This window comes from Coregonus lavaretus, assembly GCF_964263955.1.
Source record: "Coregonus lavaretus genome assembly, chromosome: 11".
Classification (NCBI taxonomy): Eukaryota; Metazoa; Chordata; class Actinopteri; order Salmoniformes; family Salmonidae; genus Coregonus; species Coregonus lavaretus.
In genome coordinates this window covers 19,878,649-19,896,176 of record NC_139998.1, presented here as the reverse complement: position 1 = coordinate 19,896,176, position 17,528 = coordinate 19,878,649, and the positions used below count along the sequence as shown (strand labels likewise).

At 40.4% G+C, this 17,528-nt stretch overlaps 1 protein-coding gene across 3 annotated transcripts; it reads right to left on the bottom strand.

Moving 5' to 3' along the window:
* Positions 1–1,741: 1,741 nt before the first annotated feature.
* LOC311137280 (GTPase KRas) lies at positions 1,742–17,121 on the bottom strand. 3 transcript variants are annotated; one of them, XM_084171699.1, is made up of 6 exons: positions 16,863–17,121; positions 7,717–7,834; positions 6,911–7,089; positions 6,418–6,577; positions 4,441–4,565; positions 1,742–3,523 (listed from the first exon to the last, which is right to left on the bottom strand). In XM_084171699.1, the coding sequence occupies exons 2-5, from the start codon at positions 7,825–7,827 to the stop codon at positions 4,446–4,448; spliced, it is 570 nt and encodes a 189-aa protein (XP_084027825.1). In that variant the 5' UTR covers positions 7,828–7,834; positions 16,863–17,121; the 3' UTR covers positions 1,742–3,523; positions 4,441–4,445. The 3 variants fall into 3 exon arrangements, with proteins under 3 accessions (XP_084027825.1, XP_084027826.1, XP_084027827.1); XM_084171700.1 differs by lacking the exon at positions 16,863–17,121 and adding an exon at positions 13,419–13,437; XM_084171701.1 differs by lacking the exon at positions 4,441–4,565.
* Between the last annotated feature and the right edge of the window lie 407 nt (positions 17,122–17,528).

Below are 17,528 nucleotides of genomic sequence, written 5' to 3'. Positions count from 1 at the left end.
CAATTAACTTTTTGTCCTGAATACAGTGTTATGTTTGGGGCAAATCAATAAAACACAGAGTACCACTCTCCATATTTTCAAGCATTGTGGTGGCTGCATCATGTTATGGGTACGTTTGTAATCGTTAAGGACTGGGGAGTTTTTCAGGATAAACAAACATAATGGCAAAATCCTAGAGGAAACCTGGTTCAGTCTGCTTTCCACCAGACACTGGGAGATTAATTCACCTTTCAGCAGGACAATAACCTAAAACACAAGGCCAAATCTACACTGAAGTTGCTTACCAAGAAGACATTGAACGTTCCTGAGTGCACTAGTTACAGTTGACTTAAATCTGCTTGAAAATGTATGGCAAGACCTGAAAATGGTTGTCTAGCAATGATCAACAACCAATTTGACAGAGATTGAAGAATTTTGAAAAGAATAATGGGCAAATGTTGCTCAATCCAGGTGTGAAATGCGTTTAAGAGATTTACCCAGAAAGACTCACAGCTTTAAATCGCTGCCAATGGGGATTCTAAAATGTATTGACACAGGAGGTTGAATACTTATCTAATCAAGATAGTGTTTCATTTTTCATGAATCTTTTAGATGATGTTTGAATTTTTCTTCCACTTTGACAGGGCATTAAATCCATTTTAATCCCACTATGTAACAACAAACTGTGGAAAAAGTCAAGGTGTGTGAATACTTTCGGAAGTCACTGAATGAGCAAAGATGAAGACAGGGCCAATTCCTCTTTATTTTATTTGTCTTTATTACACATTAAATAGGAGTGGTGAGATTCATGGCAAAAAAATAGACAGATTTGGGATCAGATCACCACTGTACACAGTGACCAAGGAGAGCTCTCTATGGAGGTGTTCAACAGTGGTCATTCATTCACTCCCCTAGACCTGGACCCAGTCACTCTCCCGAGTCCCATCATACACAAAGAGAGAGTACTGAAAACTCCATTAAAGCAACATTCATTTAGACACCAACGAAATGAAGCACAATTTACAAAATGTTCACCTTTCAGTATCACAACTATACAAAGGTTGTTAAAATACGATCCAGGTATAAATGCTACTTCTTTTTCAGAAATCAGCAGTTGGCACGCAAAAAAAAAAAGGGAGGTGGAACATTACTTTTTGTTATACAGTATTGTTAACAAATGGGGTCCCATAATCAAAAATGTATTAACAGTTCATATCTAACTTTAGGAACAAAAAGTAGGTCATAGAAGTGGGCCAAAGAAAGCAGAAATCCTAACTAAATGTATTGTATTGTTTGACTTTAGAATCTCATTCCTCTCAAACAGCAGCTTGTAGCTGTTGAACAGACGTGACAGAGAAGCCTAAATGCAGTCTCGGCTCATATGTGTCCCACTGCTGTCAGACTGAAGCACCCGATGAAAACACAAAAGGCAATGTGTAAGAAGCCTCAAGGTAAAACCCTGATAATAAGGTTGTGAAATAAGCGTTGACGCTGAAAAACAACTATTCCGTGTTTTTATAAATTAAGACTTTCTCTAAAAAATAATGTAATGGTAATTGCCTGATTTAGACATCAGTTCCAGTTACATCACTAGGAAGCAACAACCTTTGTGAGGGATACATTTGACAACAATTATTGGACTGGATCAGTAATTTCACTTGAAACGCAGCCCAGCAAAACCCACTCAACACCTTCCCACTCAAGCTCTAACCTCTAACGAGGAAGAATTAGAAAAATGTATCTGAACAATACATTTTTGAACACTCTTTGCATGACACCAATTATATGGGATGCATCTTTTGTAGACGTAAAACTAAAAAAATAGAGAAAGGAAGATTTGTGGTTGGACAAAAAAAGTAAGATTTTCTTTGCCAAATCTAGCCAATTCAAAAACAGGAAAGTAAGTTTATGGCAGCAATAAGTACAAAACAAAGGCTTGGGGAAATGTGCAAGGCATATTCTGTTAGGATCTGTTGGGGTGTTATATGTCCTGTATCTGAAGACAGTAAATAACTATTCTTTAAGAAGACAGTTCACCTGAATAACACATATATGTCATTAGATGACTTGGTTTAAAGTTTAGGTTTAATTTAGGCATGCTATTTGTTTGCACTCAACAATTTGGATGTCATGCTGTAACAAGGAAGCCCAAATCTTGATTTGCTGGTTCAATAGCTAAAATGTGTTACTTCGGTAAACTATCCCTTGAATAGGAAAGGTTTGTCCTTCAAAAACACGACACAAAATACACCAATCCTAAGGATATGAGGGGAATTTCATAGCTCAAACAAGGTCTCTTGATGAACAATTAACTCATCTTTTAAAACGTTCGGAATGAGCAGGGTATATCATATCTAATGATAAAACAACTACAGGAGACACTGGATTATGTAGAGGCGTTGGTTTAAGCAACATGCAGTGCCACTGAGCAACACAACATTAGATGCATGTCCTCTTCAACATTACTGACATAATCTTGCTGTTCTGATGGCTATGTTAAAATCTATTTTGCTTCATACATGCCACCTGGAGCATTTCAGTTGTTGAAAAGGTTTCCCACCATTCAACAACTGGATTCTACCCAAAAGATCAGATCAGGAATGGTGAATATGGATCGACTCGAGTCCCGAAACACTATAAAAACCTATGTGGCCCAACTGGCTGTATCAGTATCGTACAGTATTAGTATCACTGTGCCATTCCCCATTGACTAGTAAGAACACATTGCATGCAAAAAGGAAAGTCTCTCCTGTGGGCAGGAAATCACTACCCACAAATTACAAAAAAGCATTAACAGATTACAACTTAATTAAAATGGGTAACCAGGACATTGTTTTTACTAGAAACAGTAGTAAAGTTCACATGCATGCTTCAAGTACTGCATGACATTATTGAATCATATCTAGGAGTTTAAAGTAGGAGGATGGGCATTATTACACACAGTGGCCAGGACATTTGGAATTTCCCCCAATCAAGTGTTGGTCCTGCCTCCCAGTTGTTACTCCTTGTCCAATGGAATGGGATGGAATTCAACTATTTGGCGCCCCATACTGTTAGGAGCAACTCATGCTCTACCAGCAGAGGGAAAAGAAGCTTTTTAGGCTTGCTTTCTCTGTTGTCCAAAATGTCCCTATAGATGTGAACTTGGCTGTTGAATAAAGTCCTTTGTTTTACTGTCTACCGCTCCTAATTGATAATCAACCTATTGGACCAACACTCCTGGGCAACTGCCACTAAACAGAAAGTAAAGCTTATTGGTTTCAAAATAAGAGAAAAAGACAGAAAAAAATAGGGTTCATTTCCATATTCAGTAATTTGGGTAGTAAGATAAAGAGGCTAATAATTTAGCATAATGTACAAAAATGTATTACTTGAACTGTTTTAACACATTTTTTTTGTCTATCTTGAAAAGGGGGCTGGTCATTATTCACATGAGTATACACTTTGTCTTGGACTTCTTTTTCTTCTTCTTGCCCTCCTTGCTCATCTTCTCCTTGTGTTTTCGGATTTCCCGCACTAATGTGTAAAACGCATCATCGACACCCTTGGGAAATAAAAATAAAAAGATAAGTTAAGGTTTGTTTTGAAAACTCTTCTCAAAAACACTTATGTTCTCATCTGTGACTAACATGAAAGCTTGGTCAGATGCAAATGTCTGAAATGGCACCCCTATTCCCCAATATAGTGCACTACTTTTGACTATATAGGGAATAGGGTGGCAATTTCGGTGTGCACTCCTAGTATGTAGACTAGATGCAAACTTGCGTTACAAATGTGTTCATTGCGTATTGATTCGTAGGTAGGTGGATTTGTGGCATGAGCTGGCCCAGCAGACAACAGCAAAGACAATGGCTACATCAATGGTGCCACAAAGAGAGGCAGGGACCAAAAATAACCAGGTCTTTGCCATTCACTGAGCACGACATTGGTTTCCTTCCTGATACAATGGGTGACAAAGTCATTTCAGATTGTGAGATGGAGAGTAAGAACAAGAGAGAGAAAGACAGAAACAAAGGGAGTTGTGCGCGACATCAATGCACGCAGTTGCCACAGGACTTCAGTGGAACATCTCCGTAATCACACGTCCTTAGTCACCATTTCAAGACTTCATTTCTGCCCAGATTATCACAATCGCCATATATCACACAGATCCAATCTTACCAGCTCCATCCTCTCGCACCACTGATTTGTCTCAGTTGAGCAGATTACAGAATGATCATCACCCACAATAGTATAAACATACCCCACACAGAGATACAGATACCACAGGAGGAGAAACTAAGATGGACGCCTGGTTTCAAGGAGATCCCACAGCAGGAGGTTAGCTTAAAAAGAGATGGATCCCGCCCACCAAGGAGCACCACTCCCCCTGCTCGGTACCACACGGACGACACCCTCCCACACACACACCACAAATACACACCTGACGGACGTGAGGGAGCGCGGACGCTATACACTTACCCCTTTCACATTACAACACATTTTTTAAGCTTGACGCAGCGCGGGGTCTTTTCTTCCTTGCTGAGCTTTTTCAGCCGGTACAGCCTGATCTCCCGTACCAGACTGTAAAAGGCATCCTCCACTCTCTGCAGTGCGAAACACAGCTCTCCTCAGTTAGGGAATACAGGGACACTGTTGACCCCTCAGTGTTAGGGAATACAGGGACACTGTTGACCCCTCAGTGTTAGGGAATACAGGGACACTGTTGACCCCTCAGTGTTAGGGAATACAGGGACACTGTTGACCCCTCAGTGTTTGGGAATACAGGGACACTGTTGACCCCTCAGTGTTTGGGAATACAGGAGCACTGTTGACCCCTCAGTGTTAGGGAATACAGGGACACTATGTGGACTGTGTTCCCTCACAGTGTTAGAAAACATTAGGAACACCTGCTCTTTCCATGACAAACTGACCAGGTGAATACAGGTGAAATCTATGATCCCTTGTTGATGTCACTGGTTAAATCCACTTCAATCAGTGTAGATGAAGGGAAGGAGACAGGTTAAAAAAATGATTTCTAAGCCTTGAGACAATTGAGACAGTTTGTGTATGTGTGCCATTCAGAGGGTGAATGGGCAAGATTTAAGTGCCTTTGAACGGGATATGGTAGTAGGTGCCAGGCGCACCGGTTTGAGTGTGTCAAGAACTGCAACGCTGCTGGGTTTTTCACACTCAACAGTTTCCTGTGTGTATCAAGAATGGTCCACCACCCAAAGGACATCCAGCCAACTTGACACAACTGCGGGAAGCATTGGAATCAACATGAGCCAGCATCCCTGTGGAATGCTTGACACCTTGTAGAGTCCATGCCCCGATGAACTGAAGCTGTTCTGAGGGCAAAGGTGGGTGCAACTCAATATTAGGAAGGTGTTCCTAATGTTTTGTACACTCATTGTATAGGCATTCTATGTTGACCAAGTCTACATTTAGCTGTGTATAGGGCTGATGTATAAATCTGAGGATGCATTTTTTTTTGGCAGTTTAAAACATAATTAATAATTTAACTTCACAGGGGAATGACAGGTACAAACATAAAACTCAGTGTCATTGTAAAGGTGCGAAAGTGGTGTGTGTATTATTCGTGATTTCAGTCCAAGAGCAACACCAGGTAGCTGGGCGATACGACCATTGGAGGAGTGAGCTGGAAGAGACCAATCAGTGTCCCCAGAAGGAGTTGTGATTGGACCGATGCAAAAAGAGCAGGAGAAGGTCCACCGACTGACAAATCGCCACATACATCACCAGCCAGCCACGCAAATCCTCACATGACACACCACTGAAGCCAAGCCAGCAACCACATAATAGAACAGACAATAGTGCACCATCCAGCACACAATCACTTCCATCCCACTGTCCATTAAGCATGATTATCACCCCGCCACACAACAATTACCGACAATTTCCCCTCTGTCGTGACGATTCAGTGACAGAGATTGACTGATTTGTTGATTAAAACAATGCCAGATCCGTTATGGAGCCTCTAATGGTGAAAGAATGCCACATTTCCATGACAGAAGAGCATGCACGGATACAGCAATTCATAAATCAAGAATTCAATTAAGCAAAGGGAATTTAATTATGTACAGTACATTACCCGACACGTTTCCAAGCACCATTTAGAAACAGAGCACATATTATATATAGCCATTGATACCAACACAAATCAAAAAGGCACCACAGGAGTCAAAAGAGGACCACAGCATTTTGTGAGATTGAAGTGGCCATGATTGTAAAAAGCCATTGCATGGACACCTGACACAGCTGGTAAGAAGTAATCTTGCTACAATAATGAAAATTGATCTGTGGCGAAAACAGTTGAATGGCTGCTGTGTTCACGCCAGCAAATACCCTCGACACTACAAGCTACAAGGGCTCGATTTACTAAGGTACAAAGTTATACCAGGTGCAAAGTTAGGACCTGTTGTCTCCATCTCTCACCTGTCTGGTTTTGGCCGAGGTCTCGATGAAGGGGATGCCGTAGCTGCGCGCCAAGTCCTGAGCCTGTTTGGTGTCCACCGTCCGGGACGGCAGGTCACACTTGTTTCCCACCAGCACCATGGGCACGTCTTCCGAGTCTTTCACCCTCTTGATCTGCTCTCTGTTGAACAAAGATGACAGGGAAGGCAAGAGTTAAATACCAGTGCAATGCTTTGGTCGTCCAAAGTACGGAATGGACTCCTTTTTGGGGTTATTGATTTCACACACAATCTGGTTAAAGGGTTGGTTAAAGAGTGGGTTGTACAGGTAGAGAGTGATGTTGGCTTTGACACAATTGATGGGATATGGCTGGCACAACTGTGTCTGCTTGGAAACAGATGTAACTATAGTCGGCTGGCGCAACTATAGTCCGCTGGTTTAACTACAGTCCGGCTTACCGCCACCAGTGCAATCGGCAGCAGTACTTCAGATGTTGTGGCAGAACCTAGCTCACCTATAGTGGTGGATGTCCTCGAAGGACTTGGTGTTGTTAATGGCGAAGACACAGAGGAAGCCCTCCCCTGTCCTCATGTACTGGTCCCTCATGGCGCTGTACTCCTCCTGACCTGCAGTGTCCAGGATGTCCAGCAGACACGTCTCCCCGTCAATCACCACCTGCTTCCTGTACGAGTCCTGAAGGAGGGCGCAAGAAAGAGAGAGATGGATGGTTCAGGACTGGACACCTATGAATGATCACATATTCATATGTGTCCAGTCTACCTGACTAGGGCTCAGAAATCCTCGACGTAACTATATGGTCATAGAATGCTCATCTGATAATGTTCCAGAGGAAATACAATAGTATTAGAATCTAAGAAAATGGATGGGATGACCAGGTAAGAGACTATATGTGCACCAGGGAAGAAATGCATTCAATCTTCAAGCAGTCATAAAATATATAGCTTTCAGCTTAATAATTTATGACATGTCAAACCACTAAAGCATTTCATCAAGTAGCCATCTATCAATTTGACTGAACCTACAAATTTAAAACTGACTGAAGGAGACCATGCTTCTGATATTATATTCATACATTCAAATAACAGAATCTAGAGCACATTTTTACTTGCATTTGCACATACATATGATTTTTTTGATTGCAGTTATTTTTCCATGCAACTCTGCGCAGTCCCCTGTGCAGGCGGAGCAGGCAGCCACAAAAATGGTACCCAATTTATTTTTAAGGAACTTTGCCTCCTGACTCCCAGGCATGCCTTGTTGTAGTAAAAGACACATGGTTGTACTGAAATAACTTTTTACCTCGATGGTGGGGTCATATTCGTCCACAAAGTGGTTCTGGATGAGCTGGATGGTGAGTGCGCTCTTGCCCACGCCTCCTGCTCCCACCACCACCAGCTTGTATTCGGTCATCGTTCACCTGTGGGACAGAAGACACAGAAATACGGTCAGTGAACATGAAAATAAACATTTCATGAGCTACACACTAACTATCGATGCAACAAGAAATAGTCACATACATAGGGTTGCAGAATTTGAGTAGCTTTTCCAAAATTCCCATGTTTTCCAGTTGGAGAATTCCTGGAATCAGGAAGCTGGGAGGTAAATCCACCAACTGGGATTTCTTTAAAACCTGGGGATTTTGGGAAAGTTTAGGGAATATTTTAACCCCACACACACACACACACACACACACACACACACACACAGATAGTGGGAATGAAGCTGATGATATGAACAATTTCTTCACAGCCATCTGGTCAAGTTGTATTCATTCCCTATCAGTTAAGCTACACTAAAGTGCTTGTGTGCACAGAGGCCGCCAAATCCAAAATTAGATTTTGTCCCGATCGTCTCCACATTGCCTTTAGTTTGCAACAATGGCCATCCGGTGTTCTCCAGAGCTGCAGGGAATGCATACAACCACAGATATCTGTGGATACAGGAATGTTTACATTCTATACAACTTCATCCTGCGATTTCAGACAAAACGGGATGAGAGGACCTAATATACTCTACTATTTTATAATAACATTGTTGAAAATGGGATTATCAATGTAAAACTATGAAAGTGATTTTGGAATTCTGGAAAGATAAGGTAAATTACATAGACCAGGTATGTGTACTATTATATTGATATTATAGGGCACAAGCAAGGTTCTTGCTCATAAAATAATGACTTGTCATCATTAATTAACATTGTTTTAACTGAGAATTTACTGTTACAATTCCCCCAAACATCATCCCCACAAAGGTTGCTCCTAAATCTTCCTGTATCTCTAGCTGTAACACAAACTCAACAGTCAGTTGTGAGTAACAGCTACACAATGGGATCTGGCAGTAGATACATGACGTTACTTTAAGATCCCAAAATTGACAAGCAACGGGGAGGCACACTGCTATCCAGACAGCTATGTTAAAAAAATAAATGTAAAAAAACACTAGTTCTCAGTTGAAGCTGACGTTTATCTCAATGAGTAGCATCTCAAACTACATTAACATTTTAGTCATTTAGCAGACGCTCTTATCCAGAGCGACTTACAGTTAGTGAGTGTATACATTTTCATACAACGGAAATAGAACCACCAATTCACCTAGTAATTTCTGATAAAAACATACCAACAAAATAGACTGTCCAATCGATGATACGAATCATGGATGCTATATTAGATAATCAGTGCTGAACACAACAGATTGTACAGTATGTCAACAATACTGTACAGTATGTCCGATACCCGGCACCTATGATCCAAATGAGAGCTAGGCGGCGCTGAGCCCTGGTACTTTTGGTTATGGAATTTTTGTATTATCTAATGAAAAATCGTTGTCCCCATTTACATTTTCCTCAGCCAACAACACAAGTAAGCAACAGAGCAATTCCATGATAACAGAATTGATACTCAGATGTTTCACTTAAAAATGTAAACAAAAACCATTGATTTCAAAGTTGAACAAGCCATACAACGCTACGCACAAGGACTACTTTTAAATGTACACAGACAATTTCACAAAAACACATTTACTGGAAGAACTGTGTAGATGCAAAGTTTGGTAACAGAATTATGATATAATCTCCTTGTTTTTTTTTATGCGACCATGTTTTCCAAAAACATAAATATCCGCTCCGAATTAAGATTCAAATATGTCTGCAGAAAGAATGGGGTGTTTGAAAAAACAACAATATTTTGGTTACAGTTACGGTAACGGAATAACATCATGGGTCCCTGATCTGTACTATAAAGAAATGCATAATTATGTATATGAATGTCATTCTCATGGTGATGTATCCTGAATAGGTACACAAAATGTAGAAACCTCCAATATCATCCTTTGCATATCCCGGCTATTATTGTAATGAGCTCCACCCCCCAAAACAAGACCAAATTTGGTTGAAATCATAACGGACAAAATCTGAACCAATCATAGATGTCTATGTTTCACTAGTTTGGACATCACAGTACAGCACAGTAGAGCACAGTACAGTAGAGTTCAGTACATTTATTCATCATACTGTATGTACTCTACTTTTCTTCACTATACTGTGCAAACTTGTGAAACAGACCTATGATTGGTTCAGATTTGGTCCATTCACCAATCATGGACGTCTATGTTTGGATCAAATCAAGGCCAGTCCGGAAAGCAAACTCTGTGGATGTTGAAATCAAGGTCAGGACGAACTGACCAAATTTCAACTACTTTTCAAAGTCCATGGACGTCCGGTGTCAGTCGGTGCAGATGTTGATTACAATAAATGGAACGAGGGGACACATGGGTATGTGTCAGTAAGAGCCGGGAGAAGTACACATATTCATACAGTACCAGTCAAAGGTTTGGACACAGCTACTCATTCCAGGGGTTCTCTTTATTTTTACTATTTCCTACATCGTAGAATAATAGCGAATACATCAAAACTATGAAATAACACATTTGGAAACATGTAGTAACCAAGAGTGTTTAACAAATCAAAATATATTTAAGATTTTAGATTCTTCAAAGTAGCCACCCTTTGTCTTGATGACAACTTTGCACACTCTTGGCATTCTCTCAACCAGCTTCACCTGGAATGCTTTTCCAACAGTCTTGAAGGAGTTCCCACATATGCTGAGCACTGTGCTGCTTTTTCTTCACTCTGCGGTACAACTCATCCCAAACCATCTCAATTGGGTTCAGGTCGGGATATTGTGGAGGCCAGGTCATCTGACACAGCACTCAATCACTCTCCTACTTGGTCAAATAGCCCTTACACAGCCTGGAGGTGTGTTGGGTCATTGTCCTGTTGAAAAACAAATGATAGTCCCACTAAGTGCAAACGAGATGGGATGGCGTAAGGAAATAAATTCCACAAATTAACAAGGCACACCTGTTAATTTAAATGCATTCCAGGTGACTACCTCATGAAGCTGGTTGAGAGAATGCCAAGCGTGTGCAAAGCTGTCATCAAGGCAAAGGGTGGCTATTTGAAGAATCTCAAATTTAAAATATATTTTGATTTGTTAAACACTCTTTTGGTTACTACATGATTCCATATGTGTTATTTCATAGTTTTGATGTCTTCACTATTTTTCTACAATGTAAAAAATAGTAAGAATAAAGAAAAACCCTTGAATGAGGTGTGTCCAAACTTGACTGGTAGTGTGTGTGTATATACAGTCGTGGTCAAAAGTTTTGAGAATGACACAAATATTAATTTTCACAGTCTGCTGCCTCAGTTTTTATGATGGCAATTTGCATATACTCCAGAATGTTATGAAGAGTGATCAGATGAATTGCAATTAATTGCAAAGTCCCTCTTTGCCATGAAAATGAACATAATCCCCAAAAAACATTTCCACTGCATTTCAGCCCTGCCACAGAAGGACCAGCTGACATGTCAGTGATTCTCTCGTTAACACAGGTGAGAGTGTTGACGAGGACAAGGCTGGAGATCACTCTGTCATGCTGATTGAGTTAGAATAACAGACTGGAAGCTTTAAAAAGGAGGGTGGTGCTTGAAATCATTGTTCTTCCTCTGTTAACTATGGTTACCTGCAAGGAAACACGTGCCGTCATCATTGCTTTGCACAAAAAGGGCTTCACGGGCAAGGATATTGCTGCTAGTAAGATTGCACTTAAATCAACCATTTATCGGATCATCAAGAACTTCAAGGAGAGAGGTTCAATTGTTGTGAAGAAGGCTTCAGGGCGCCCAAGAAAGTCTAGCAAGCGCCAGGACCGTCTCCTAAAGTTGATTCAGCTGCAGGATTGGGGCACCACCAGTGCAGAGCTTGCTCAGGAATGGCAGCAGGCAGGTGTGAGTGCATCTGCACGCACAGTGAGGCAAAGACTTTTGGAGGATGGCCTGGTGTCAAGAAGGGCAGCGAGGAAGCCACTTCTCTCCAGGAAAAACATCAGGGACAGACTGATATTCTGCAAAAGGTTCAGGGATTGGACTACTGAGGACTGGGGTAAAGTCATTTTCTCTGATGAATCCCCTTTCCGATTGTTTGGGGCATCCGGAAAAAAGCTTGTCCGGAGAAGATAAGGTGAGCGCTACCATCAGTCCTGTGTCATGCCAACAGTAAAGCATCCTGAGACCATTCATGTGTGGGGTTGCTTCTCAGCCAAGGGAGTGTGCTCACTCACAATTTTGCCTAAGAACACAGCCATGAATAAAGAATGGTACCAACACATCCTCCGAGAGCAACTTCTCCCAACCATCCAAGAACAGTTTGGTGACGAACAATGCCTTTTCCAGCATGATAGAGCACCTTGCTATAAGGCAAAAGTGATAACTAAGTGGCTTGGGGAACAAAACATCAACATTTTGGGTCCACGGCCAGGAAACTCCCCAGACCTTAATCCCATTGAGAACTTGTGGTCAATCCTCAAGAGGCGGGTGGACAAACAAAAACCCACAAATTCAGACAAACTCCAAGCATTGATTATGCAAGAATGGCCTGCCATCAGTCAGGATGTGGCCCAGAAGTTAATTGACAGCATGCCAGGGCGGATTGCAGAGGTCTTGAAAAAGAATGGTCAACATTGCAAATATTGACTATTTGCATAAACTTAATGTAATTGTCAATAAAAGCCTTTGACACTTATGGAATACTTGTAATTATACTTCAGTATACCATAGTAACATCTGACAAAAATATCTAAAAACACTGAAGCAGCAAACTTTGAAGACCAATACTTGTGTAATTCTCAAAACGTTTGACCATGACTCTATATAGAGCGAGAGCAAGGTTGTCCAGACTGTTGTCACCCTCTTGCTTTGACCACCAGAAGACAGAAAGAGAAGAAAAAATAACAGTATGCCAGTGGAAGGGAGGACAGTAGCAGGTGACCCAACTGTGGTTTGTGACTACTATAATTTCCCATTGTAGCCAATTCAATTGCAGTAACTCCGTTACAGATTTCTGTAATTCTGTTACCGATTTGCCAAAAGAATTACGAGTATTATTCACTTAATTCATAAACAAACATTGATATCAGTGAAAACACTAACTCATTGGTAGGTCTACCTTTACTTGTTACTTCTGTGAACTTTCATTACCCTCACTTTCATTATCCTCCCTCCTTATGAGGGAGAGAAATTAGAAAATATCTTAAAGATGTGTTTTTTTGGTAACGGAATTACAAGACAATGTTTCTTAAACTTAACGGCAAATAATTTATCCAAAACTAAATATAAGTGTTGATATTAGTTGGCAGGGGTCTTTACTTCAATAGTATTATGTTTTTATGTATTTCTAATACCTTTTAAGACTTTTTCTGGTAGCTGTTTTCTAAGACCCCCTTTCCATCTGTTTGACCAGAAATCAAAGCCATAACTTATACCAAATTTTTAAGATGGAAAATAGTTGAAAACTGTATCCATGCCTTCATTTCCCCAAAATATAGACTATTTGCTTTCATTTGACACACAATTTGATATGCTTCTATGAAATTCACGTTGGTGCTCATGGGTCCTGTTACATGGAAATGACCAACAGCAAAAAACCGACAACCCCATAGTTTACCTATTCAATTGGTCAGCTTGTCACATTCTATGTGAGAAAAGCATATTCCTCTTGACTCTCGAAATGCTTTCAAATTGCGAGTGCTGCACAGGGAGAGAAACATGCATGCCCAGTCATAGTACAACATTCCTTATGCAGTCCCGAGAAAACACACCGTTGAAAAAGCCATTTTGATGGCCACTGTTAAAAGAGGAGGATCAAAGCTTTCTACTTGGTGAATTGCACCATTTTAAAAGCGGAGCTTTTAGCAGCAGCATGGTTTATGCACAATAATGCTCGCTAATGGCGTTGAATGCATAGGAGAAACTGGGGCTAAATGTAACACGTCAGGTGTAACAGGTAGGCCTACATTATATTCACAGTACATGATCCTTGGCTGAGTGCCAGTGGAATGTTTTTTGGGGACCTTTAAGCTATCAATATGTTGCTAACTAGCAACAAGATAATGTTTAGTTTGTGATCTAGCTAATGATTAGCCCAGTGGGGTAAATGCAGATGTGCAACCCTATGCTTCAACCTTATAGCCACTATGCCGCATCAGTTGGGCTACAGCAGTTGATAATCCTTATTGCTAAAGAGCACACCTGCCTGGTAATATGGACCAATATGTTATTGGGTTCATTTCTGGAGGGGGAAATGATATGTTTGATGACAGCGTCATTTTATTTTCATTCATTTTGGAGAAGAATGTCCTTTTAAAAAGTAACCAGAACTGACTTTCTCACAGTCATTCTACGGACAAATAATTGTAGGACCCTCTGTGTCCTGTAGTATGCTGTGATATGTGTTTTTGTCATTATATATTGTTTATGTTAGTATATTATATCAAAGTTAGTGTTTCATCACCTTTTTCAAACTTACCTAAGTTCTACACCCATTTATGTACTCCTTAAAGGCCTACTATTTAAATTGTAAATGACACAGGCCAAATCATCATCAATCAGAAACTATGGCCTACAGTGTGGATAAAATGAATACAGATTAATCATGACTTTGCGATTCTCCCACTGAACTAAAATGATTGTACAGTAGGCCTAGTAACCAGGCAACAATGCTTGCAATGTTGATACAATATTGCCACCCCTTTTCATATCCTCATACTGCAGGAAATCAAAAGCTTGTTCATGATTGGCTAGTCATGACACCTGTACGGTCAGCTGTCATTACCAGTCATCAACAAAGTTGTCATGTCCAATCAAGCACTCTCCATTAGTTCTGTTTTCAGATCAATTACAAGTTACTGTAAAATACACGCCAATATTGTGGGAAAGTATTGTGAAAGAGTAGACAAATAGCCTATAAAAAACACAACCGTGTCTATTTTATGCAGCTTGCCTATTAGCATAATCTGATGTTAGACAAACAGCCATTTTAATTGGAGGTCAACCAAGGCCTAATGATAGCAGTAGCCTACATTTTGATTACTGGAGTGTAGGCCTACTACTAGCTGGGTTGTTCCACCAATTAGGTGCCTTTTGAGTAGTGTAACTTAGTGGAAAAAAACTACTTTAAATTTCACCTCATTTTAACATTCTGTCATAAAGAGCACATGTAAAAAATGTAATACAAATTGCCATCTCAAGAGGTGAAATAAAAGACAATGACTACAGTGCCAAATAAAGTAACAGGGTTGACCGTAACCCATTCATAGACGCTAACTACCTTTAGCACCTATTGACGGTAGTACATGCATCTTCTAGTCAGGGGAGTTTGGTTAAGAGCCCGGACGCTCGTTCTGAACGTTAAAACGCATCGCTTGCGGTACGGTTTTGGAAACATAAGGAACGTACTTTTCCTACCAGCGAGAAATAATAATAAAAGGTTAAATTACTACACACCTTTATAGGGTTAGTGTTCCCACATGGCCATATCTCCATGTTACAGTGCTTGTTTACGGAAGACAGACGGAAGACATAGGTGGCCACCTGTGCTAATTAGCTATCTAGAGTGCTCCGAACACCTGTGTGTAAGCGTAACTGGGTAGGAAGTGTAGTTTGTCAACTGGTGGCACACACAGCGTACGGTCTGTGCAAAACTGCTACAGTAAGTGCATCTTTTTTTATTTAAAAGATTATTTCTGGCTGATATAAAAGTTAAGGAGCATATCAGCATGTTTCTAAAACTGTTTCGCAAGCGATGATTATTGATGTTTCTAAATGTTAAAAGTCAATTGTAGTTCACATGCAGCCAACCGTGGGCAAAGCTAACTGCTGAAAACACTACGGATAAGAAGAGTTTGAGAGTTAGGTTGACAACTTCATCTTAAAATCAGCCATGAATCCTCTTGTGACAGGGGGAATGGAAGCGTGTTGTATGCAACAGGGAGGGGCAATTGAATGCAAGCTCAAATTTTTTTTGTAACATTGTTCTAACATTTCTAGCCTGTCGATCTATAGGTGACAGGGTTGACGTGTTGTGCTCGACCAGCTCAGTTTTCCACCACAAAACACCAAATAAATGCTAAAAATAGTAAAACCAGCTCAGCTGCTTTACATGTTCAATGTCTCTTTTGAAAAAAAAAAAAAAAAAAGAATCGTTTCTCCATATTAAAACAAGAGTTAAGTTCACGTAACAGGGTTGACCTTAAAATGAATCACTAATAACTTTAAATAAATTATCATGTCAAAGCAACAAAATAACTAGGGCTTCACAATGATGGTGAAATCTCTGAGAAGTGTTTGGGTTAAGTAGGTTAAAATCTTCCTAGAAGTCAGAGGATGCACAGAGGGACATATCAAAATGCTGAAATTTGGCACTTTAACAAGTCTTTATTCATATTAAAAATCAAAGTTATTGAATTTTCCATGTGGTCTATTAAAAAGGGCACTATTTAATATAACAGGCATTTAAAACTCAATATTTATGTACAATTTCAACAACAAAAAAATACAAATATCAAAGGGACGCAAGAGGCACTCATTTCGTGGAACGACCCAGTTATTTGAATAATACCTGTACATGTGAACTGATGAGTACAACCTTTGCTTGGCCTACACCCTAATATTACAACTGTATGTGCATTTAAAAGTCGGTTTGGCTGTAACTGGAGTAGGTCCACAATGATAGAGTAGCCTAGCCTATGAAGATCCCACAAGCGTTAGTGAACTAGGATTGTCTTGTGCGAATTTCTTTAGCACAATCTGGAGGCACAATGGATTGAATACTATGCGTAATACCGGTAGAACCTGCAGCATTCATGGGCGAGCGGATGAGTTTGAAGCCGCCATAAATACCGCATTGGTCTGCGCATTAAAGGGCCAGACATTGGCTTAACAATTGGGCGTAGTTTGCATTAACAACGATATAAGCTGAAATTGCCCAGGAAATTATGAAATCATTACAAGCCCAACACTAAAATTAAGTTACAGGCGAGGGGATACAATGTCGCCCCGTATCCCATTGTGTAAATTGATACAAATGTAGTGATCTTTCCAATTGTATTACCTATAGCGTGTGGAGTTCCGCGTCCGAAGTAGCGACCAAATAAGAAGTCAAGCAGATAATCCTCCTTTTTCACACGATCTCTGCATTTCCTACTTTACACTGAAACGGCCACATTTGTGTAAATGTAACTTCTTAAAAAAGCCGACAAAAGTAAGGACATTAATCGATTGAACTTTCCATTTGATACAGCGTTTGGCCTGCTACTCTCGATTCAGATGAGGTTGGCCTGACGCGAATATGGGCGGATACCGGGTGCAGTGTCGAACAATTTACCCAGAAAGCAAAGCAGGGGATTTCAACTGGTTTCGGTGATATCACTACACTAGATTTTGCAATATGCATTATAAAGACTAGTTTTGCTATATGCATTATAAAGACGCTCACTTGTTCTCCCCTCAACTCACTTCTAGTTTACCTTAATCTATTGTTCTGGTGGATGCTTGTGTTGGCAGACTGTGTTTTGAAACGTTTTGGGTCGATATGTTTTTCACATAAAGGACTGAGATGTCTGCGCACAAATAAATAGATCATTATGACAGTGTGAATTGAATTATTCTATCTAGCATCAATAATTCAAGACCTATCTCTGGGAATAGATAGCCCTCTTCTTCCCAGTGAAGCGGGTACAACAACGGATGGGGGGGACCACTATATATAGGCTCTAAA

Excerpts from the sequence above, each read along its gene's own strand:
- LOC311137280 (XM_084171699.1), bottom strand. The coding sequence starts at position 7,827 with ATGACCGAATACAAGCTGGTGGTGGTGGGAGCAGGAGGCGTGGGCAAG. Across the intron at positions 7,090-7,716 it reads AATATGACCCCACCATCGAG|GACTCGTACAGGAAGCAGGT; the intron begins GTAAAAAGTTAT and ends GCCCTCCTTCAG. Across the intron at positions 4,566-6,417 it reads CCTCGGCCAAAACCAGACAG|AGAGTGGAGGATGCCTTTTA; the intron begins GTGAGAGATGGA and ends TTCGCACTGCAG.